The 24,963-nt window shown below is 38.1% G+C and overlaps 1 protein-coding gene across 7 annotated transcripts in view; it reads left to right on the top strand.

Annotated features, from left to right (window-relative positions):
- LOC142099649 (interferon-induced very large GTPase 1-like) overlaps positions 1 to 22,904 on the top strand; it is a 59,148-nt gene extending 36,244 nt beyond the window's left edge. For 2 of the 7 annotated variants that reach the window (XM_075183317.1, XM_075183319.1), the window contains exons 3-6: positions 6,235 to 6,336; positions 6,585 to 6,649; positions 12,574 to 12,647; positions 14,896 to 22,904. In XM_075183317.1, coding sequence (XP_075039418.1) covers positions 14,898 to 22,133 — 7,236 coding nt within the window. In that variant the 5' untranslated portion in view covers positions 6,235 to 6,336; positions 6,585 to 6,649; positions 12,574 to 12,647; positions 14,896 to 14,897 and the 3' untranslated portion in view covers positions 22,134 to 22,904. The remainder of the gene's footprint in view (positions 1 to 6,234; positions 6,337 to 6,584; positions 6,650 to 12,573; positions 12,648 to 14,895) is intronic. The other 5 variants (XM_075183321.1, XM_075183323.1, XM_075183322.1 and 2 more) reach the window with 3 other exon arrangements.
- The last annotated feature ends 2,059 nt before the right edge of the window (positions 22,905 to 24,963 follow it).

Genomic DNA, 24,963 nt, shown 5'->3' with positions numbered 1-24,963 from the left:
ATTGCTAATGCTGATGTGTATTGTATTGTTCATGCAAGACATACATTTAAAATTAACTTCTATATTAAACTAAACACTTGTAAAATGATTGATAGTGGGTTATTTACTTAATTAAAGATATCACTAAAATTGTCTTAGAACTGAGAACTTGGTTGATGATTAATTTATACAACTGTTGCAGATACTGCAAATAGACCAAAGCTGATGAAAGTAAGCCTGTTTATTAAAGAAAAGCAGTTTAGCCCACCATCATGAAAGCTATTATGTTCACTTTTTTCAGTCTATCATGCACTCTAATATTCAAACTAGAAATAAATTAGAGATGGTCACTGACCCCCGTGTTTTGGTTTTGGATTCGGTTTTGGATCTGGATTACCATCGTGTTTTGGTTTTGGGTTTGGTTTTGCAAAACCGCCATAGCGTGTTTTGGTTTTGGTTTTGGTTTTGTTTGGTTTTGTTTTGCAATTTGTTATAAAAATTACATTTATTGGTGCTAAAATAACATAATTGAGATATTATTTTGTAGCTACATTATTATTAACCTCAGTAACACTAATTTCCAGTTATTTTTTATTCAATTTTGAACACCTCCTATGTCACAATATGATTTTCATACACTTGAAAAGAAAAATTGTTGCAGTTCTTGCCAGTGATAACAAAAAGGCCATTGTCATGCCTGGGCATAAGACCAAAAATCCACCTCTTTAGTGTGGAATTATTTTTACACGAATCCTGGCAAGAGTTGTCTATCCATTTGTAGCATTTTTAAAGCCACACTCAGTAGAGGTAGGGACCTTAACCATCTGGGATCCTCATCCATGTTTCGTCATTTTTCAGCAAATTCTTGTAAAACTGTTGGGAAAATCAGAAACTTCGGTTAAAAAAAAAATAACAACAAGCATTCCAGCATAATCTACCTCCCTTCTCTCATCTACATCCCAGCACCTGCAGTCTTCCCCCCCAACAATTGGCAGTTAAACAATCCTCTGCAAGAGGAAGCAAGAATGAAACCTGTCACCCAGTCGCAAAGCGGATCACAGACGCCCTGGGTACTATGCTAGTGTTAGATCTGCGTCCAATGTCCACTATTAATACAGTTGGTTTAAGACATTTATTTGAGGTGTTATGTCCCTGTTAGCAAATGTCATCACTATACCATTTTACTAGAAAAGCTAATTCTCTCCTGTACCGGAAAGTTCCTAAAAATGTCATTATTGGGTGACAAAATGGTATTCTACCCACTGTACACTTAACCACAGATGTGTACAAGCGTAACTGGGCAAACAAAAGATTATATGACTGTGAAAGCTCACTGGGTTGGTCATTCGCCTTCATCAGCATGGACAGCAGCAGCATGTACCCCAGTACATCACATTTTTGAGAAGTAGGCTACTCTGTGTATCAGCAGCTTCACTAAGAGGCATACAGCTGACAAACTGTTCCAAAAACTAAGGGATGTCATTGAAAGATGGCTAATCCTGCTTGGAGTCTCCTGAGGATATGTCATTTCTGATTACGACCCCAATATTGGTCCAGCATTACAGCGGGGTTGAATTTTATCACATTTCCTGTTTTGCACACACTATCAACTTGGTGTTACAGAACTTTTGAAAAATGACATGCAGGAGATGCTGTTTGTGTCCATAAACATTTAGGGTCAATTTCTGGTTTCTGCAACAGCATGTAGGAGAATGCAGCAGCTGCAACAAGACTAGCATTTGGGGGGAATATACTTTAGTCCAGCGAAGTAGTTACCTGTGAAGAAAGTGCAGACACGGTTAGCTTGAGTCAAGTGATTGCCTTAATAATAGATTTTGAAAAGGTGCTACATAAAATTATAGTGTGCAATAAAACAAAGTAAATGTGCTAACTATATTTTAATTGTAGATTAAATACTTAATTTTCTTTGCAAGGATCCCAGACTTATCAACATCTTGTTGGGACGACTTCTCCTTCAGTTTCTCTGGCAACTGCTTGTTGTAAAAGAAATTGCTTTCCCAAGACACCCAGTGGTGATGCAGATGAGTCCGCTAAACATTTTGATATTTGCTGTGCTGTAAAAGAATTGCCCAAAAATCGTGACAGCTCTGCCATAAAATCAACTAGTCATTCCCTTTGGAAGGCCATTATCAGCAATTACATCTTACTACACAGACTTCTATGATATTGGGATGAATTAGTATTGTTGGAGGAAGATTATCACTAAACCCTGCCACCTCTCCAGTTTCGCAGTGAGCTATGGTACAATAAAATGTAACTGCAGATTTAGACCAAGACTGTCAGCCCTATTATTTCTATTTCAGCAATTACAATTAGCAATAGAGCAATGAAGCTCTTCTCTTTGGGTGTTACCTATATAACGCAGCACAATTTGCCTGCAAATTCTACAGACAAGCCTGCTTGTCTTCCTCTCCATCAATGACTCTTAGCAATTGAGCACTCGTCTTTGGGTGTATATTACACCCAAACATTATTAGTGAAAATTATGAAAAATACAGTTTAATCCCTGATAGGCCCTCTACCATCCTTTGCATGTTAATAGTAGGATTGGTTGGAATTATGGTCAAGGTCACACATTTTTTTGACAAATCCTTCAAACCAGCCCAGATGTCAAACTGTTGTGGTCTGCCACCTGCGTCATCCCTGTTTGTGTTTGGAAAGTGCATATTGGTGCCAGAACCTCACATGCCAGAACTGCTCCCACTGGTGCCACACTGCTGCAGGACTTACACAATCAACTGCATCCTCATCGTCGGATACCCAAATCTCCCCCACATCCTCTTCTAAAGACAAAGTGCCATCCTCACTTGGTGTATCACCGGCTACACTCGGGCTGTTCAGGCACACATCAGCAGAACTGCTGAAAAGGCCCTTCTTTATGGGTACACTAACAAAATGGTCACGATTAGACATCCCACTGTTGAATGGACTCTCCACAGGGATTGGTGTCATTTCTGATTCAGAGCAAACATTATCCTCTAATGCCTTACTGTTATCTTGCAGCTCGGCTTTGACGCGCAACAGTAGTTGTGCACCAATTGTAGGCTGGGTAACTTTTTGGGATCTGCCCCTAATAGCCAAAGGTGAAGGCCTCATTCTCTCTTTGCTACTACGTGTGTAGAATGGCATGCTTGCAATTTTTTTTTTATCGTTACTTAACTTTTGCTCAGTTACACTTCTTTTTCGCTTCAATACAGTAAAAAAAATTAGAGTTTTTGTTTTTTGCACTAATTTGGAAACACTCTGTTGTTTGACATCGCCTTGGCCAGATGACGTACTGGGAACACTAACATCAGGACTGGTGACAGAACCTGGTTGCTCATTCTGATCATATCTGGACTGCTTTGAATCCATTCTGAGCGCAAAGAACTGGGGAGTGCTAAAAATTATTTGGTAGATACTGCTGACAGATATGACTTTTGACAGCCAGAAATATTTATGCACAATTATGGGGGACACCCCAAAAGCACCGAGGAGTGCTAAAAATTATTTGGTAGCCAGAAATATTTATGCATAATTATGGGGGACACCCCAAAAGCACTGAGGAGTGCTAAAAATTATTTGGTAGATACTGCTGACAGATATGACTTTTGACAGCCAGAAATATTTATGCACAATTAGGGAGGACACCCCAAAAGCACTGAGGAGTGCTAAAAATTATTTAGTAGATACTGCTGACAGATATGACTTTTGACAGCCAGAAATATTAGTGCACAATTAGGGAGGACACCCCAAAAGCACTGAGGAGTGCTAAAAATTATTTAGTAGATACTGCTGACAGATATGACTTTTGACAGCCAGAAATATTAATGCACAATTAGGGAGGACACCCCAAAAGCACTGAGGAGTGCTAAAAATTATTTAGTAGATACTGCTGACAGATATGACTTTTGACAGCCAGAAATATTAATGCACAATTAGGGAGGACACCCCAAAAGCACTGAGGAGTGCTAAAAATTATTTAGTAGATACTGCTGACAGATATGACTTTTGACAGCCAGAAATATTAATGCACAATTAGGGAGGACACCCCAAAAGCACTGAGGAGTGCTAAAAATTATTTAGTAGATACTGCTGACAGATATGACTTTTGACAGCCAGAAATATTAATGCACAATTAGGGAGGACACCCCAAAAGCACTGAGGAGTGCTAAAAATTATTTAGTAGATACTGCTGACAGATATGACTTTTGACAGCCAGAAATATTAATGCACAATTAGGGAGGACACCCCAAAAGCACTGAGGAGTGCTAAAAATTATTTAGTAGATACTGCTGACAGATATGACTTTTGACAGCCAGAAATATTAGTGCACAATTAGGGAGGACACCCCAAAAGCACTGAGGAGTGCTAAAAATTATTTAGTAGATACTGCTGACAGATATGACTTTTGACAGCCAGAAATATTAATGCACAATTAGGGAGGACACCCCAAAAGCACTGAGGAGTGCTAAAAATTATTTAGTAGATACTGCTGACAGATATGACTTTTGACAGCCAGAAATATTAATGCACAATTAGGGAGGACACCCCAAAAGCACTGAGGAGTGCTAAAAATTATTTAGTAGATACTGCTGACAGATATGACTTTTGACAGCCAGAAATATTAATGCACAATTAGGGAGGACACCCCAAAAGCACTGAGGAGTGCTAAAAATTATTTAGTAGATACTGCTGACAGATATGACTTTTGACAGCCAGAAATATTAATGCACAATTAGGGAGGACACCCCAAAAGCACTGAGGAGTGCTAAAAATTATTTAGTAGATACTGCTGACAGATATGACTTTTGACAGCCAGAAATATTAATGCACAATTAGGGAGGACACCCCAAAAGCACTGAGGAGTGCTAAAAATTATTTAGTAGATACTGCTGACAGATATGACTTTTGACAGCCAGAAATATTAATGCACAATTAGGGAGGACACCCCAAAAGCACTGAGGAGTGGTACAAATTATTTAGTAGATACTGCTGACAGATATGACTTTTGACAGCCAGAAATATTAATGCACAATTAGGGAGGACACCCCAAAAGCACTGAGGAGTGCTAAAAATTATTTAGTATATACTGCTGACAGATATGACTTTTGACAGGCAGAAATATTAATGCACAATTAGGGAGGACACCCCAAAAGCACTGAGGAGTGCTAAAAATTATTTAGTATATACTGCTGACAGATATGACTTTTGACAGGCAGAAATATTAATGCACAATTAGGGAGGACACCCCAAAAGCACTGAGGAGTGCTAAAAATTATTTAGTAGATACTGCTGACAGTTATGACTTTTGACAACCAGAAATATTTATGCACAATTATGGGGGACACCCCAAAAGCGCTGGGGAGTGCCAAATATTAAGAAAAAATAATAAACCTCTATCCTCCTCTCTTTACTAGCGATTTTGGTTAGAGCAATTGCAAGAACAATATTGTATTCTCTGTCCCTGCTCTAATCAGCCTATGACTACACCCTGCTCTCTCCCTCTGTCAAATGGCGATGGATTGCTGTGGAGGCGTGTATTTATAAAGTTGAAGTATCGCGAGAACCGAGCCCCGAGATCCAACGACGTCACGATGACGTTTGGCCTCGATTTGGATTCGGAACGGGCGGGAGAGTACCGAGCTGCTCAGCTCGGTACTCGGATACCCAAAGTTCGGGTGGGTTCGGTTCTCGGAGAACCGGACCCGCCCATCTCTAAAATAAATACGCTTTCAAAATTGCTATAGTGCCATATAAACCAATGCCTGTCCCTGGCGTGTATAATGCTCTATGTGCATGCTCATGAGTTAGCGAATGGTTGTATAAATATATATCCAATTTTCTGGTATAACAACAGAAACTGATATGCAATAAACTAAATGTACCATAAACTGACCATAAATCAGGTGGATATTGCCATGAAACAAGTATATATCATGAAAGTTAATTTGGTTTAAGATACATATGGTACCTTGGTGATTTCAGCTACACTACTATACTGTCAAAACACATATATAGGAAAAGCTCTGACGATCCTGGCTGCTTACTGAATTTGTATTGCAGTCTGTCTGTTTGGTGGGTATGTGGGGCTCTCTTTGAGTATCAAGTGACCGGCGTGTCCATGGGCTTTAGGTTGTGTAATGTGGGCGAGTTTGTTTTCAAGCCATTTTTTAACATTTTTAAATTTAATGTGTGGACCTTTTGAAGGTTGGATGTATTTATATGTTATATACTGTGTTCTCTTTAATGCAGGGCTTTCCATATGTCATATACCTATACATTTTCAATAAAGGCTCCAATATTCCAGGATCCAGACTAGAAATCTGCAGGAGGTTGTGGAAGCAGCAATAACAAGTAGGCGAGAATAATACAGTCCAGCAACAGCCTTGTTCTTCACCCTTTCATTTTGTTACCTAACCTCTCTTGTTCTCTCTCTCTCTCTCTTTTCCATCCCCTCTCCCTTGCTGTATTTTATCTCGCACCTTCCTCAATATCCTGAGCATTCACCTGCTGTGCTTATACTTAACATCTTGCTCACCTTCTCCTCCTCCATGCCACCTTCACTCCTCCTCATCCTCTCTAATCTTACCCTCTCTCCACAGCATACAGGACAGTGACAATCAGCTTGAGGCACACAAAAAAGCAAAGACCAACCATTAATCTTCACGTAAGTGAAAACTTTATTTTATTAGCTGATTTTAGTCAGAGAACAACTAGTGTTTTTTTCCCACTTCAACTTGCCACCACATGCTGCCCGTTCCCCCCCCCCCATTCACACATTAGTACTGTGAGGGAGTGCTGTAGTATTCACTTGCGTCCACTGGGCCCTGCACTGTTTATTATTAGAGATGGTCACTGACCCCCGTGTTTTGGTTTTGGATTCGGTTTTGGATCTGGATTACCGTCGTGTTTTGGTTTTGGTTTTGGTTTTGCAAAACCGCCCTTGCGTGTTTTGGTTTTGGTTTGGTTTGGTTTTGTTTTGCAATTTGTTAAAAAAATTACATTTATTGGTGCTAAAATAACATAATTTAGGTATTATTTTGCAGCTACATTATTATTAACCTCAGTAACACTAATTTCCAGTCATTTTTTATTCAATTTTGAACACCTCCTATGTCACAATATGATTTTCATACACTTGAAAAGAAAAATTGCTGCAGTTCTTGCCAGTGATAACAAAAAGGTCATTGTCATGCCTGGGCATAAGACCAAAAATCCACCTCTTAAGTGTGGAATTATTTTTACACAAATCTTGGCAAGAGTTGTCTATCCATTTGTAGCTTTTTTAAAGCCACACTCAGTAGAGGTAGGGACCTTAACCATCTGGGATCCTCATCCATGTTTCGTCATTTTTCAGCGACTTCTTGGAAAACTGTTGGGAAAATCAGAAACTTCGGTTAAAAAAAATGACAACAAGCATTCCAGCATAATCTACCTCCCTTCTCTCATCTACATCCCAGTACTTGCAATCTTCCCCCCAACACCTTTATAATCAATATCCCCTGAACCAACAATTGGCAGTTAAACAATCCTCTGCAAGAGGAAGCAAGAATGAATCCTGTCACCCAGTCGCAAAGCGGATCACAGACGCCATGGGTACTATGCTAGTGTTAGATCTGCGTCCAATGTCCATTATTAATACAGTTGGTTTAAGACATTTATTTGAGGTGTTATGTCCCTGTTAGCAAATGTCATCACTATACCATCTTACTAGAAAAGCTAATTCTCTCCTGTACCGGAAAGTTCCTAAAAATGTCATTATTGGGTGACAAAATGGTATTCTACCCACTGTACACTTAACCACAGATATATGTACAAGCGTAACTGGGCAAACAAACGATTATATGACTGTGAAAGCCCACTGGGTTGGTCATTCGCCTTCCCCAGCATGGACAGCAGCAGCATGTACCCAGGTACATCACATTTTTGAGAAGTAGGCTACTCTGTGTATCAGCAGCTTCACTAAGAGGCATACAGCTGACAAACTGTTCCAAAAACTAAGGGATGTCATTGAAAGATGGCTAATCCTGCTTGGAGTCTCCTGAGTATATGTCATTTCTGATTACGACCCCAATATTGGTCCAGCATTACAGCGGGGTTGAATTCCATCACATTTCCTGTTTTGCACACACTATCAACTTGGTGTTACAGAACTTTTGAAAAATGACATGCAGGAGATGCTGTTTGTGTCCATAAACATTTAGGGTCAATTTCTGGTTTCTGCAACAGCATGTAGGAGAATGCAGCAGCTGCAACAAGACTAGCATTTGAGGGGAATATACTTTAGTCCAGCGAAGTAGTTACCTGTGAAGAAAGTGCAGACACGGTTAGCTTGAGTTAAGTGATTGCCTTAATAATAGATTTTGAAAAGGTGCTACATAAAATTATAGTGTGCAATAAAACAAAGTAAATGTGCTAACTATATTTTAATTGTAGATTAAATACTTAATTTTCTTTGCAAGGATCCCAGACTTATCAACATCTTGTTGGGACTTCTTCTCCTTCACTTTCTCTGGCAACTGCTTGATGTAAAAGAAATTGCTTTCCCAAGACACCCAGTGGTGATGCAGATGAGTCCGCTCAACATTTTGATATTTACTGTGCTGTAAAAGAATTGCCCAAAAATCGTGACAGCTCTGCCCTATAATCAACTAGTCATTTTCTTTGGAAGGCCATTATCAGCAATTACATCATACTACACAGACTTCTATGATATTGGGATGAATTAGTATTGCTGGAGGAAGATTATCACTAAACCCTGCCACCTCTCCAGTTTCGCAGTGAGCTATGGTACAATAAAATGTAACTGCAGATTTAGACCAAGACTGTCAGCCCTATTATTTCTATTTCAGCAATTACAATTAGCAATGGAGCAATGGAGCTCTTCTCTTTGGGTGTTACCTATATAACGCAGTAAGATTTGCCTGCAAATTCTACAGACAAGCCTGCTTGTCTTCCTCTCCATCAATGACTCTTAGCAATTGAGCACTCGTCTTTGGGTGTATATTACACCCAAACATTATTAGTGAAAATCATGAAAAATACAGTTTAATCCCTGATAGGCCCTCCACCATCCTTTGCATGACAGATATGACTTTTGACAGCCAGAAATATTAATGCACAATTAGGGAGGACATCCCAAAAGCACTGAGGAGTGCTAAAAATTATTTAGTAGATACTGCTGACAGTTATGACTTTTGACAGCCAGAAATATTAATGCACAATTAGGGAGGACACCCCAAAAGCACTGAGGAGTGCTAAAAATTATTTAGTAGATACTGCTGACAGATATGACTTTTGACAGCCAGAAATATTAATGCACAATTAGGGAGGACACCCCAAAAGCAATGAGGAGTGCTAAACTAAAAATTATTTAGTAGATACTGCTGACAGATATGACTTTTGACAGCCAGAAATATTAATGCACAATTAGGGAGGACACCCCAAAAGCACTGAGGAGTGCTAAAAATTATTTAGTAGATACTGCTGACAGATATGACTTTTGACAGCCAGAAATATTAATGCACAATTAGGGAGGACACCCCAAAAGCACTGAGGAGTGCTAAAAATTATTTAGTAGATACTGCTGACAGATATGACTTTTGACAGCCAGAAATATTAATGCACAATTAGGGAGGACACCCCAAAAGCACTGAGGAGTGCTAAAAATTATTTAGTAGATACTGCTGACAGATATGACTTTTGACAGCCAGAAATATTAATGCACAATTAGGGAGGACACCCCAAAAGCACTGAGGAGTGCTAAAAATTATTTAGTAGATACTGCTGACAGATATGACTTTTGACAGCCAGAAATATTAATGCACAATTAGGGAGGACACCCCAAAAGCACTGAGGAGTGCTAAAAATTATTTAGTAAATATTGCTGACAGATATGACTTTTGACAGCCAGAAATATTAATGCACAATTAGGGAGAACACCCCAAAAGCACTGAGGAGTGCTAAAAATTATTTAGTAGATACTGCTGACAGTTATGACTTTTGACAGCCAGAAATATTTATGCACAATTATGGGGGACACCCCAAAAGCGCTGGGGAGTGCTAAAAATTATTTAGTAGATACTGCTGACAGTTATGACTTTTGACAACCAGAAATATTTATGCACAATTATGGGGGACACCCCAAAAGCGCTGGGGAGTGCCAAATATTAAGAAAAAATAATAAACCTCTATCCTCCTCTCTTTACTAGCGATTTTGGTTAGAGCAATTGCAAGAACAATATTGTATTCTCTGTCCCTGCTCTAATCAGCCTATGACTACACCCTGCTCTCTCCCTCTGTCAAATGGCGATGGATTGCTGTGGAGGCGTATATTTATAAAGTTGAAGTATCGCGAGAACCGAGCCCCGAGATCCGACGACGTCACGATGACGTTCGGCCTCGATTTGGATTCGGAACGGGCGGGAGAGTACCGAGCTGCTCAGCTCGGTACTCGGATACCCAAAGTTCGGGTGGGTTCGGTTCTCTGAGAACCAGACCCGCCCATCTCTATTTATTATAGTGACATTACTGAATATGTAAAAAATTGTCTGTTAAATTTATTTGAAAATCATTGCTTTTGTCTGAAGTTAAACATGGTCTTCTTCACTGGGACAGCTTTGTTAGGGTTATACTGATAAACCAAAAAAATCAAGCTAGTCTGGTTTACAATTTTAGAACAATGGTCTTAAAGAATTTCCTACTGAGTCAGGTGACCATTTGCATGAGTATACTTTTTTAAACTCACTCATCATCCCATATACAAAAGTAAAAGTGCTTTATCAACACCTAATTCCTAATAATAATTTACTGTAGAAAGGAAGAAAAACTATGCAATCTAAACTTAATGTACTTTAACCATTTTAGACAAAATCCACACATACATCTAGGTATGTTTTGCTTTCATTTGGATTGATGACTGCTTTTAAAGATGTTGTTGAAGCCTGGAAAAAAGGGACTCTGGATGCCCCTATAATAGGAGTATTCCCTGACTATTCCCCAATAATCTGTGAGCAATTCTGAGATATAGCATTTTCACAGCTGATGTACTATGAAACACTCACATGTACTCAACACTATCTATAATATGGGCAGGATTTAGCAGACTATCCTGCTCAGCTAGGAGCTTTTCCCAGCAAGAGGAGCATTTGGGACATACTTCCCACTCTTCACTTTACATAAATACTGCGTGAACCAGTTAGTTGTGCACTCTTCATATAAGAGAAATATGGGAGGGAGATGTAGATGGTTGGAGGCTCTAACTATGCCCTTCATGGTGCTGGCCAGACATTCTTTGATAGGATGGTGCTTCTCACAATAGGCCCTTGATAGTTTTCAGCACCAGGCCCATGTGGCCCCTAATTTGGCCCTGGGGCCGGAATGTGATCACCTGGGCCCCCACAGAGGAAGAACTGTTGGAGCAGCCTGTGCTGCTCGGTAATGCAGAATCCTCACTGTCTCTGTTGAGCTCCGATTGGCTGACACTCAGCCAATCAGAGCACAGACATGCCCCCTACCCATACTGCCATTGAGGAAACTGAAGGCAGCACTGCAAGAAAAGGTAAGTTTATGGGAGTTTATATGTCTGTGTGTATGACTGTGTGTGTGAGAGAGAGCATGTGTATGCAAGTGTCTATGAGAATTAGTGGCGCTATATAAATAGATAGATAGATATGAGAAATGTATTAGTGTGTATGAGAGTGAATGTGAGTCAGTTTGTGTGTATCAGAGTGTGAGTTAGTGTGTATGACAAATGTGTGTATGAGAGAAGGGGTGTGAGTCAGTGTGTATGAGAATTGTATTAGTGTGTGTCCATGCACTCAGTATATAGAAAAAGAGGGATCATACCGCTGGATTAATTAAAAAAAGGGATATTTGCAGGGACAATAAATTTCCATGGACAAATCTTTAAAATCCTTGGAAATTAAGGGCAGTCGGTAACTCCAGCAGTGTCCAGCACAAAAAAAATCAAGAAATAGTGTTAAGTTATACATTAAAGCAAAACACTGCTTATCACTTTTTATTATTTATGTTTCTATGATAGTGCAGACATTCAGAGACTTTCTCTTTGTGCATATGTGTCTATTTGTCTGATTATTTGCGGGTCTGAGTGGAAATATGGGAGGTGTAAAAATGTCACTACAAAGTCCATCACATTGCCACGTTAGGATTTCTCCTTTCATTATGTTCAACTTTCCATTTCTCCAAAATACTATTGCTTATAATTTCATTAAGTCTTAAGAAAGGGGACTCTATTTGTTTCCCTTGGAATTGGTCTAATATAAAAGTCAAACGATTAACGTATGAACATATTTTAGATTTAGGACTTTAAATATTGTCTTTAATGTTTTTATAAAGTCTGCTTGCGGAGCTCACCATTCTTACAGTTCCATTGTTTTCTTTCTCTTCCATAGAATTTCTCTATCTTGTCCCAGAGATATTCCTGGCAATGTTATAATAATCCAATAATTAGTGTGTGTCCGTGTTTTGCTATTGATTTAACATCTGGGCTGGTTGGGGGGGGGGGGCTAGAGTGTTCACTCATGGCTCGTCTTTTCATATTTCTTGTACCTATCCTTTTTCCCCAAACAGGAGCCCAACATTCCAGGATCAAGACAAGCAACTACTGAGCTTAAGACACCTGGAAGTGAAAGCTGAAAGAACAGGTAGGAGAGAGCAGGATAGCTGTCAACTGTTCTGATTCTGGTGGGACAGTCCTGAATTTGGGTGACTGTTCCGCTTTGTACCAATCTATGGGTTGGGACCCAGACTGTGCACTTTTTGCATACTCCGCATTCTTATATAACTTGGTATTCCCCGGCGCAATTGAAGGATCGTGGTCCCATTCATGTGAAGTAAGTAAAAGATTTTAATGAAGTTTGTAAAAAGTAACATGCTCAAGTATATACATATTTATCACAGAAAGAAGAGTGATCACTCATTAATCAACAATTTCCGAGATACAGTATCAAAAATAGCAAAAGTCCAGAAGTTCATAATCAACATAAATAGGTCAAAATAGCAGATTGAGAGATAAGAAACTGGAGTCTTCTCTTGTATTTGCTGACAATCTCAGAGAGAGATAAAAGGGATTTCCTGCTGGGAGAGTTCCATGTAAGGAGCTCCAGATGAGAGCATATAATGAGGTCTATAACAAAACACTGGATGCAGAGTTCTGTGCATTGCTTATCTCTCTGCTGAGAGATTTATTGTACCACAAAGTCACTGACTTTGTAAAGCAGGGATTACTCCCAGAGAAAAGTTGAATCAGTTTTGTTTTACATCTACCTGCAGAACCCCTGTATGTGTAGTAAAAAAAAGAGGCACACAATGACTGTATAAAATCAGCCCTGTTTCCAGTCTACAACAGGGACTCATTTAAGCTAACAAGGCATAAGTGTCTGGAAAATTGTCATATTCTCTCAGGCTGATGATTGCAGAGAAAGTAACCTGTTCAGTCTGCAGAGGTTAAGTGATTTCTCTACTGCCCTTCCTGAAAGAAAAACACCCAGACAGATAATTAACCTTTAACTGTCAAAAATGACTCTTGCTGCATAAGGACTGAATGATGCAAAACTTGCAGATCTTAAAGTGAACGTTTGGTTAATCCACAAATAGACCACTCCCTCAAAAAGTCAAACAGAAAGACACTGCACCATATTAGGAGCACATCTAACAAGAAATCACTTTAAAGTATATGGGATTTAAGTCCACCACCACAATTATCCATAATTGGCTGCAACATTAAGTTAATGTAAAAGTAAGGACAACTCATCATGTGCACCACTGTTACCGAGAGATATTAAACCATACTTGCCAACTCTTCCGGAAAGTCCGGGAGACTCGCGAAATTCAGGTCAGTCTCCCGGGCTCCCGCGAGAGCTGGCATTTCTCCCGCATCCCGGAATTCACAGAGAATCACGTCATTTGACGCAATTCTCGGTGAATAACGCCATTTTGGAGGGCGAGAGGGGGCGGGGTAAGGCCAATCGCGTCATTTTGGCCCTGCCCTCTGCGACATGAATTACGGTTTCATGGGGGGCAGGGCCAAAATGACGCGATTGGCCTCGCCCCGACCCTTATCGCCCTCCAGTCACGTCCCCTCTCCCGGAAAAATGTTTCCAGCAGTAGGCAAGTATGTATTAAACCATTTTATGGGGTATAGCTGTCTAAGATAATATTTACTGCGTAGTAATTTTTCTATGAACCGAGTATATGGTTCGCTGGATAAACCTGTGTCTATATTGTTCAGTTCAAATGTTATTTACATGTACACACAAATGTGATAATTGTAACAGTTAATGTTATACCATTATTCACACCAAGGTCTTTGAGTTCTTTTGACCGCAATGTCTGCAATGTGAATTTTTGTCAAATGCATACAGTTTAAGGAACGCAAATTGGATTGGGGGTGCGGGGCCACAAAAGAGTAATGCTATAAGCATTACATTTTGCATATTGTCCTGTAATCTAGTGGCAAAGGAACAGGCACTCAGGTATTTTCACAAATGTATTCATTTTCTTACAATGGCATTATATTTGCTCTTACACTATTTTGTTTGTATTTTTCTTCTTATTATTATTATTATTAATAATAATAATAATAATAATAATAATAATAATAACAATAATATGTGGGGTCTTGATAAGTTGCTTGTGAAAAGGTTTTTTTTAGACTCGCAGAGTAGCCATTATTTGCACATACTTTACATTTCCTGCTATGTATATTAGTCTATTCCCATTTTGGAACAAATATCCAAATAATATTGTAATATACAAATAAAATAAAGTTGCACAACAATTTGGTGACAATCGCAGAGAACACATTAGGGTCATTCTAATGCACAGGTAAAGTGTACATATTTATGAGGTTCAATTCATTTTGATAACAAGTTGTTTTTGATTCTTCTACAGAAATGTCAGGAGAACCAGATGAAAGTTCTGCTGCTAAAGAGCTCGTCAATAAACTCAAAGAGACAGGTTTGGATTCTGAGCATTGGCTCTATGTGCTTAAAGAACAGCTGGGCATTACAAATATTCAGTCATTACAACATGTAATTCCTGAAGACTGCTCAGTACTAGAGGAGAAGATTCGTTATCCCTGGGAAAAAAGAGCATTACATAAACTATTTAATATACCAGACAGCAGTGTACAGATTGCTGAAGTACAAGAGAAGCAATGTCAATTACTGAAAAATAAAAATGAACAAGCTTCTAAAATACTAACACAGTTAAAAGAATTGAGATCTGAAGGAAAAAGTCGACATGATGAACTTGTCAAACACAGTGAAGAAGAAATGTGGAAAGCCCTGGAGATACCTAGTGAATGCTCAGCACCACCTGAAAAATCATTAGTGGATCTGGTAGATCACTTTGAAAATCTGATTAAGCTCAGAGATGAATCATATTTAAAAAGAGAGAATTTAAACGATGAAGAGATCATTAAATGTGCTTCTGGAGGGCTGGCACTTGAGGGAATTTTCCAAACAAAAAACATAGAAGACATGTTTAAGAAACGTGAACCACTTCTCTGTATTCCAAATGGTTTCAAACTTGTTGGACCAGAACAAAGTCCAGCTTATCAGCAAAAGGAATTTACGTCTCATGAAGAGGAATCGAGATTTAAAAGAATTGTTGAAAAGATTGGGTTAAGTTTAAGTAGTTCAGTTACTGCTGGTTTTATGGGATTAGGTATAAAGTGCAGTACTGATTACAGCAAATCTTCACAATCTGACAAGGTCAGCAAACAATCAAGTGAGCACACTGATGTTTGTACAACCAGATATAACTACATCCCATTAGCTTCCTGTTACTTTACAAAGGACCAGCTCAGACTTTCACAGGCTGCAATAAATGAGTTAAAAGGCATTGAAAACTTAATTGGCATAAATTCAAATGAACAAATTCTAGTAACAAAGTGTGCTGATTTTTTCCAGAGGTTTGGCTCACATGCCAACCTAGGCCCTATATACTTTGGGGGAATATACTGGTGGAAAGCTTCCATGCAAGGAGTTACTACCAGTCAGCTGCAGCAAGCAAAAAATATGACATCTGAAGCCCTAAACTTCTACATGGGTGATAGTTATGCTGGAAGTGGAGGTGACATTGACCTGTCAACAACAAATACACAGGGTTCTGTGGACAAGTCTAAACTATCGACATTTCAGAAGGATATTCAGTTTTCTGTTACCAAAACGGGGGGTCCATCAGGAGCTGATTCTCTCTCCCACTGGAAATCTGGACTTGCAACCAGTAACAAAACCTGGAGTGTCATAGATAGAGGATTTCAGCTGATACCAATATGGAAAATCATTGTAGACAATCACAAGGATGAGTTCATAGACAGTTTTAAACTTAGTTCCTGCCTAATTAAATACTACACATCAGTGACTGGTCTCAGCTCAGAAACAATGATTGGAGAACATCTAGAAACGCCTCTGGAAAAAACAAAACTGTTCTTAGAAAATGTGAAGTTCTGGAACATTGACAACTGCAGAGAACATTTAAAAGCACTGATTGATTTTAAACAAACACTCTATGAAACCACAAGAAGTTATAGTGCCTGGGTGACTTTATGTCTGTCAGATAAAAGTCTACAAGACTTTTTAGTTAACATTGTTAAGAAATACAAAGATGATTCTGAACAAGACACAAGTTTCATAAAAGTTTCATTGCAACAGCTAGTTGAGTCTCATATTTATTCAGTTGATAACTTCCCCAGTGCTTCATTTATTATGAGATGGATTTATGCCTCTGAGAAGGATGAACTTCATCACATTTCTGTGTCTGATTATAAAGAACTTATTGATGTTTTACAGAAATCGATGGAAGACATTCTTCATGTTAGTGTATCCTTGAAGTCATCCACAGAAGAACACCACCAAGCAAAGGTTAAAGCTACAATGCACATTAGTCGCTCATTGTATTCCTTCCTGAGATCTATTAGGGAGATGAAACAAACTGACACAGAATTATTGGTACTCTGCATTGCAAACAACTCCGGTTATTGTATGATAAATCATAACTTCCGAATCCTTTTAGGATATAAAGATATTGAGTTTCTGAAAAATCAGATTCAAGAAATCTATATGGAGTACACAAACCTCAGAAGTCAGAGTGTTCAGCAGGCTCAAGCATTCGTCCTGTACACAGGTTTAACATCTGTAGGTGAATATAAAGCAATCTCTTTGGAACAAAAAAAAGAACGTTTGAGTTTTATGAAAAAGCACCTGGGAGATTGTATTTTACCAAATGTCAATGATATTATTGAACAACATTCAGAATATTGTGATTGGAGTAAAATGGAAGATGGGCTGAGACAAGTTAGCTATGGACACATGAAAAACCTTTTCAAAACAGATGAAAATGCTGAGGAGTTTAATAATATATGCCAAGAAAAAGTACCAATTATAAAAAATGATAAAGAAATGGACTGCAGAAACATGGACACATATTTTGTACAATTGCTGCAGAGACTGGATCTGGAAAAGTATTATCCACAAAAAATGAATACTGCTGACTTTCATAAGATCTGTAGATCTTCTATATTTGAAATTCAGATTTTAGAAGAAAAACATGTTCCTTTGCATTTTTTGCAAAAATTGCTCATGTTGGACTATCGTGCACGATATGTACAGTGTAAATGCAATGCTAACCCCATTCAGGTGAACACAAGGACAATCAATGAAGATGATGAAATGGACATATCTGAAGATTTCTTAGAAGAATTCCTTGGTGAATCTAATGATGATTTTCAAAATCAGACCACAAATAGTGAACAATCTATCCACCCTATGGATGTCCAGATGGTAATTTTTCATTGTGCTAATGACTTTATGAGACAATATATTTACACAAAACTTTCATTTTGCCAGTTTGCTGTACCACTTTTGGTAACTAATCCTGGTACAAATTATGTTGAGTTCCCACTTTGGTCTTTTCAAGAAGTTAAAAAGAAGTGGAAAACTAAAAGTGGAGATAGCACCAAGAATGATAAATCTAATGACAAATTTATTAAGGAAGCAGAAAATCCAATTATATCCTTCATTCGTTTTGGGCCATCTACTTCCTCTAAATCCCAGTTAATCAATTGGTTGATGAGTAAACAAAGACATGATATATTCTACCACCGTCACTGCAAAGGAAGCACCAAGAACTATGTGCTGATGAATGGAGTTACAGAGATTGCCTGGTATTGTCCAGGTGGGAAGGAGGATGACACGTTTGATGACTGTATCGCATTCACTAATCTTCATGGTGATGCCAGAGAACATGATCATCAAGTACAATTCTTACAACAAATTTCATCTGTCATTGTAGTAATGTTCACTGACTCAGATGTAAAGGATATGAAAGGGAAAGTAGTGCTACAACAATTATTGAAATCCCCCATACCATTAATATGTCTACTTGCAGACAAAGAACGTAGTCAACCAACACTTAGATTTGAAAAAAAAAAAATAGGTATAAAAAACAGAAATGAAGCAGAATTGTTGCAAGAAATTACAACAGCGATCCAATCATTATTACTTATTTCAAAACGAAGGCTTTCCCTTAACAAATGTGGTAGTCTTGCCAGATCTCATGGATTTATTGTTGATGAAGACAGAGAACAGTGCAAGCAAGGGAGAGAACAAGCTGAGATCCTACTCTCCCTGTTAAAAGGAAAGAATGTATCAGCCAGAAAGACTGAATTTCTTCCTTTACAAGGTGATCTCTGGCACAGGTGGTGCATGAAAGACAAAGAACTGACTCGACTCAAGAGTAAAAACAACCTGAGTATTGAGCAACAACGAAGTGACATTGAGTCTCAAAAACAAACAATAAGAAATAGACAACTAGAAAGAGCATTTCCTCTCAATGACTTCATGGGATCTTTTCTACAGATTCTACAATCAAATGATCAATGGTCAAAAATGTATTTTCTCCAGTGGTTTAAAATGTATTTGGATGACTTGTCTTCAAATACTCTTTCAGTGCTGAACCAGGAGTACCACAATGTGTGGTCCAAAGTAAAGAAGGAAAAGCAAACAGGTAAAAATAAAGAGATTATAGAAAAAATGGACAAAGATTTAGAAAAATTATCAATTAAGATCAATATGTCAACATTTGGGCTTGAGCACATTCTAAGAGAACTGGGACAAATCTATGAAGCATCAGAAACTTCCCCCAAACAGGATAAAAGTTTTTTCAGATTTCCAAAAATTGTTGCAAATCTCATGATTTCAGGGCATCCGGTTGAGCTGATGGATGGTGATGCTGCACATGTACCACTGAGGTGGATTAGATCTATTCTGGATGAACTGATAAAAATACTAGGAGATAAGAAGCTTTATGTCCTCTCTGTACTGGGTATACAAAGTACAGGTAAATCCACGTTGCTCAATGCTATGTTTGGCCTGCAGTTTGCAGTGAGTGCTGGAAGATGTACTCGAGGAGCATTTATGCAGCTTATTGAGGTAGATGAAGAACTTAGACATGAAATGAACTTTGACTATATTCTTGTTGTAGATACTGAGGGACTAAGAGCTGTAGAGTTGTCAAATAAAAATGTACTTAATCATGATAATGAATTGGCTACATTTGTAATTGGCCTAGGTAACCTTACGGTAATCAACATTTTTGGGGAAAATCCTTCTGAAATGCAAGATATCCTACAGATTGCTGTCCAAGCATTTCTGAGAATGAAAAAAGTCAATCTACAGCCCAGCTGTCTATTTGTTCATCAAAATGTTGGAGAAATCACAGCCAAAGAAAAAAATATGCAGGGACGAAGACAACTTCAGGAGAAACTGGATGAAATGACATTGTGTGCTGCGCAGCAAGAGCAATGTGATGTAACCTATTTTAATGATGTCATCAAATTTGATGTAAACACTCATATTCACTACTTTTCCCACCTCTGGGAAGGGGACCCACCCATGGCTCCACCGAACCCAAGTTACAGCCAAAATGTGCAAACACTAAGACGGGTCATACTCAACTCAGCAAAACAGGAAGCACAACAAAATATTTTAAGTATTTCAATGTTCAAAACACGTGTTAATGACCTGTGGAATGCATTGCTTAATGAGAATTTTGTTTTCAGCTTTAAGAATTCTCTTGAGATTGCAGCATACAACAAACTGGAAGTGAAATACAGTCAATGGGCATGGACATTAAGGGAACACATGCTGACACTACAAAACAAAATCAATAACCAAATTCACAAGGATGAAATAATGTCGGTAAATGTAATGTTTCTAAACAAGGAGTATGAGGAAAAATACAAAACAGTCCTCGAGGACTTAAAGGTATTTTTTAATGATGAAAAGGACGGGGAGTTACTAGTGCAATGGAGAGTGAATACAGAAAACAGACTTGCTACCGTTAAAGATTACCTTATAGAAGAGATAAGGAAAAAGGCAGAGGAACTAATTAGATTAAAAAAGGACAATACAGAAATAAATAAATTGAAAGAGAAATATGAGGAACAAATGTTTGTAAAAAGCAGAAAAATGGCCCTAGACTTGGAAGGAAAAAAATTAAATGATAAAGACTTACTGGAAATATTCAATAAAATGTGGAATACCTTAATTACTGGGGCAACTGAGGCGATACGAACTCCTGAACCACCACAAATCTACCAGGATTTAGAAAATGTTTTTCTAGAACGCTTCAAAAAAGAACCCAATCTAGTCAGTACAATCCGTGATTCTTATAAATGGGAAAACTTACCTCAGGTGTTCTCTAAGTATATTTCAACTAAATCAAAACTTTTCTTTATCCGTGCAAAGTTTTCAAATAATTTCCAGATAAAAATGGGAGTCGAAACCCAGGTTCTAAACAAGCGAATGGATGAATATATTGATCAAAAGCAGAAGGAGAAAATGGATTATCAGTGTATTTACTTTTATGAAATTCTGCAAATGCTAGAAACAGAAGTAAGCGTTATGTTAGATAGTAAGTTTAAATTCATACGTGAATACACACTGTATGTGTCTCTGTTCTTGTGCCATAAAGCTGCCCGCAGATTTCTCCAGATTTCTGAAGCTTTTAGAAAAGCCAATGATCCTATTGCCTATCTAAAAAGTAAAAGAGCACAATTCTGGCAGAGTTTTAAAATCTCTTGTGAAGGAACAAAACAAATCGCATCACTGGCTGACTTTTTGTGTAACACATTAAAAGACTCCATCCAGCAAGCAGTGAATGAGAAGTCTGCAATTCAATTAGCTGGAGACATGAAAAGTAACCATCCTGCTTTGAATGGGAACAGATCAAAACTAGAGTTCTGTCTGCTTAAGTCACTGGCAGAGAATGAAATCTTTCAGGATTATATAAATTATATCACAGATCCTAAATCAGCAGTACGAGTCTTTATTGAGGAATGTATTGAACAGCATTTTAATGACGAGAAAAATACGTCAGATATTCTACACAAGAATGTGGATCACTTCAGAAACATTATAATAAAGGCTATAGATACATCCACTGTAATGGTCACAGACAAACAAGGTGATGTCAGCTCATGGATAGATACTTTCTGCTCAGAGCTCGGTAGTGAGATGAACCTGACATGTGCGGACCTCAAAAGTGTGAAATATCAGAACATAACCGATATAGATTTTCTAAAAGAGGCAATGACACAGGCTTTGGAAATTGTGGTGAAAGACCTAAAATACGAAATTTCCAGGTGTGATCTGTCCGATCTAAAGAATAATATTCTTGGGATGATATGTGATCATTTTAAAGGGTGCTGGCAGAGGTGCCCATTTTGTGCTGCAGTTTGTACAAATACTATTTCTGATCATGATGGCGATCATAGTGTTCAGTTCCATCGCCCTAATGGTCTTAATGGTTGGCACTATAAAGACACAGATTACTTGGCAACAAACATATGCTCTACTTCTGTATCCAGTGATTCCTCATTTTATGCTAGGCATGATAGTACTGAAAGCACTCCCTACAAAACCTACAGACAAGCAGGACCTCCTTACAGTAACTGGTCAATTACGCCAGACAACTCCTCATTATCCTACTGGAAATGGGTGACCTGCCACTTCCAGTCTGAAATTGAAACACATTATAATTTAAAATTTGCAGGTCTGGGAACAATCCCTTCACAGTGGAAAAATATAAGTAAGCAGGAAGTCATTTTGGAGATACATATGTAAAATGTCAAACAATGAATTTACAGTGAATCATTGTAAAAATAAAACTCAATTTATAGAATGCTGAGTAAAACCTTCATATAATATTTGTATTAAAATGTATCATATAATAAATCAGTAAATAGTGTAGAACTGAAATGCTAACAGAATTATTGATAAATTGTCATTTTAGACTAATAATACATAATACAGAAGACAATACAAATATTAGATGTTTGGTGAATTATCAGATCATAAAGGGGTTGAAGACTTACGTTGCGGTAGATGCCAATCACTGGTTTTGACAATCAGATGCTCTATGTCACTGATAGATCTCCCCTCCTCAAACGTATCCCAGTCATACATTGTAAAACTAACAATTGTCATTTACCACAAGGTTTGTCTATAAACAGTTTAAATTCTGCAATTAACGTTTTATGAATTTTTGATGTGGTTATTTAGTAGTATAGCCAGAATATAAAATCAGTTTGTTTTAATCATATATAATGATGCTTAATTCATGATTACCTTTTTTCTGAAAATGTTTCATTTTCTTGCTTCTTGCTATACTGTAATTATTCCATGTTGTATGAATTTGGTGATATGATCAGGATAAATTATGGTAATGCAGGGATCACTTTTCAGGCAAAGAAATCCCACATATGCCCTTAAATGTTTTGGGATAGCTAGAAAACAGAAGTGTCTAAAATCATATGGAAAAGTAGTTTATATTTAGTTTGTAATGTTTTAAAACAAAATGTGCAATAAATTAAATAAATCATGCCAAATAATCAATTTTCATTGAACTATGTGTCCTTTTTTTCAGAACATTCTGTCCTCTAGTAACTATGCAATAATTATAAACTACAGTCTTCTGAAATTCTATATGGGGTGATTACCCGAGTCTTATTTTGGGTATACCACTTCTAACTAAAACTGGACCTAATAGTATCTGGGTGACCTGCTAGTCATTGTTTACACCATGAATTTGTATGCTTTTACTCAAGTGCTTGAAATAATCATCTTCATGACATATGTAGAGCAGCCCCCCCCCCCCATACCTCAGCAGATAAGCATCACGTTTAATGATCGTCAAAAGCCATCACACGCTTGTGCAGTCTTTACAAGTGAAATCCCAATGGGACACATACTATTAAGATTGAGATTTAGTACAACTGACTCTTACTTGTGAGGCCTCTCTTTCCACTATGTATACATATTGAATGTGGGAAGTGAAAGAGAGGAGGATTCAAGGATAACTCCCAGATAGCAGGTTTGGAGGACAAATGAAGGGGTAATGCTGTTAACAGAAAGAGAGATGTGAAGAGTCAAGGGGACTCTGGAGGATATAAGACAATGGACTTTATTCATCAAGGCACGCAGTCTGAGCGCAAGTGCGTTTGCTCAAAAACGCACGTAAACCGGTCTGCGAACTCTCAAATTCAACAAAGAATGGATCTGAAGATACATGCGCTGATGAGTTCAGGTGTAGGTTTGCTGTGCTCTACTACACAAGACACTGCAGGATACGTCCAATACCTATGTGGATTATAAATTCGCAAAGGAACTCACAGAATTTTTTATAAATGAATGTCACCTGTTAATAATATAGGCATTAGTGATAAAACATAAACAGTGATGAAGTAAAACAGTGTTTTTTTAATCATTTTTTTCCTCATTAAATACATTTATTAGGATGTTCAGTAACATAATTTTTTGTTAAAATCAATTTTAGGATGTTCTTAATGTCTAATGGACATAAAATAAATGTTTACAGTTATTCCTGATTGCAAACACATATTATATCATGCATATGAGACTGTCATCACTACTGATCAGAACTTAGACTAGTCCTGTAGCTGGAGCAAGAGATACGGCAGAAAAACTAAGTAACTCTGAGATGCCCAAAGCTTGATTCGGTCGTGGATGCCTGTCTTTGAGTTTGGCACCCCCTTACTGTTAATTGACTATGGCAAAACGCCCCTTCTTGCCCCATTTACTCTCCGAAATCTTCGGCTGTAATAGGTGTCCTTTGCGCTTGAAGACAGAGTGGACAGGGCTGCGTTAACTGGCACATGTGTTGGTTCTGGGCAGAATCGGCAGATACGTGCCTTGATTAATTAGTCAACAGACACTTGCGTTCAACTTGCAAACATGTACAAAAACCTTTTATTTATTATGTTATGAATGCAATTGCTATGATGCATCATTTAAACTTGAATAACCTAGCTAATACACCAGGAAAAACTTCCCAACATGTGTACCAAAAAAAAATTTTTTTATCTTTACGACAACACGCTTGCCAAATCCTATTCTATAGCTAAGCGACTACTAAAGTCTAAATAAGCAGTTCACTAGTTCGGATTTTTATCATCATCATCCGCTGCTTATACCTGCCCTTGATCACTTGCAAATAAAACCACTTTTTAAGTCATAGTCCCATTCTGAATCCATAAACAACTGCTTGAACACATCCTTACTGTACATTACCTACTTTAAAACACTCCTTTCCTCCCCTGTTATGTCTCTTCAGGCATAAGGAGTCATAAGTGGGAAAGAGTTGCAGATATGAATAGTTTCCTTTTCGCACGTTCAGTTTCTGAGCATGCTCAGTGCGAAAAATGCAAAGATACGCTAATTAAATGGGCATATGTCTCACTCTGAATCAGGCCCATTCATTTTAAAGAAGAGCTGAGACACCCAACAGGAAATAGCAGAAAGTTAGCAGGAAACGTGAGAAAGCGGGGGTGGAGATGTCAAGGGAAGAGCTGTACATCTAGGTATCATCAGCATATAGAGGGTATTGGAGGCTGAAACAGCTGTTGTGATCACCAAGGGACAAGGTCCACAGGAA

Source organism: Mixophyes fleayi, chromosome 8 (assembly GCF_038048845.1).
Source record: "Mixophyes fleayi isolate aMixFle1 chromosome 8, aMixFle1.hap1, whole genome shotgun sequence".
In the NCBI taxonomy this organism is placed as follows: domain Eukaryota; kingdom Metazoa; phylum Chordata; class Amphibia; order Anura; family Limnodynastidae; genus Mixophyes; species Mixophyes fleayi.
The sequence above is the reverse complement of the archived record's forward strand: the minus strand, read 5'-3'. Positions and strand labels throughout refer to the sequence as shown.